The 949-nt window shown below is 51.6% G+C and overlaps 1 protein-coding gene across 1 annotated transcript in view; it reads right to left on the reverse strand.

Annotated features, from left to right (window-relative positions):
- Positions 1-223: 223 nt before the first annotated feature.
- The window catches only part of LOC103601806 (zinc finger protein 717-like), a 38,126-nt gene continuing 37,400 nt past the window's right edge, over positions 224-949 (reverse strand). Inside the window, exon 5 of the mRNA XM_008586222.1 lies at positions 224-306. Within this exon, the coding sequence (XP_008584444.1) occupies positions 284-306 (23 nt within the window). The 3' untranslated portion in view covers positions 224-283. The remainder of the gene's footprint in view (positions 307-949) is intronic.

A 949-nucleotide genomic window follows, 5' to 3' on the forward strand; every position in this document is an offset into this window, starting at 1 on the left:
TCTCCTGCTCATCTGGCCCTTTCTCTACATTGAAGCTGGTGCAGACAAACCTGAAGGTTTGGAAGATGTAGCTACGTTTCCTGTGTGGGACATGAGACTTCCCAGCATCACTGAGGGGCTCTTACTTCACAGCCAGGAGGCAGCAACCATGCAGTGAGATGCACAGTTGGAGATGGAGAGGGGTGGAGATGGAGGGCAGAATGAGAAAGAGGTACTTACCCCTTACCACCAGCCCACAGGCAGCTATTGCAAGACAACAAGAAGGCCAAGGACCTTCTGCAGGCTACCATCCAGCACCACCAGCAACTGCAACAGTAGCAACACAGGTTGGCATAGAGCACCTGTCACACCCAACAAATGTAGTCTCCTGTCCTCTTCACCTTCTGTCTCTGTCTCTGTCCACTACCTCTTGTCTCTCCTCCACCCTTCCCCCATTGTTTCCCCCATTGCACCTTCCTATGCCACCACTTTGATCCAGTTCAAGGAAGAGCTGACAAGTGTGGTGTGCAGGATCCTGCTCAAGTCCTGAACACTCATGAAGAGGTTGATCCAAGAAAGGTGGAAAATCCTCACATTCGGTGGAAGGGAGCAAAGATAGCACCTGAATGTGGCTAGGGGACTTAGGGCAAGGAGGGCCCAGGGAATCCTAATTGGAGTGTCTGCAAGAGAGGGCACCCTTGCTGTGGACACAGCAAAGGCAAAGGCACAAAGGTACAGTGTTGGATGGGTGGAGTTTGGTATGAGCAAGTAGATCACGGTGACCCCCTAGCCCATATGTGACCTCTCAAACTCCCAAGTTCCTAGAAGTCCTTGAGGAAATTGACCCAGAGCTGCCCACTAGAATGACCCGGTGCCCTTCCAGGTCAAGAGGACACACACCACCATGGCTTTATCTGAGGACTGTAGGAAATGAAGACAATATTCTTGCAACACACTTCAGCTGAGCCTG

Source organism: Galeopterus variegatus, unplaced genomic scaffold, assembly GCF_000696425.1.
Source record: "Galeopterus variegatus unplaced genomic scaffold, G_variegatus-3.0.2 Scaffold3890, whole genome shotgun sequence".
NCBI lineage: Eukaryota > Metazoa > Chordata > Mammalia > Dermoptera > Cynocephalidae > Galeopterus > Galeopterus variegatus.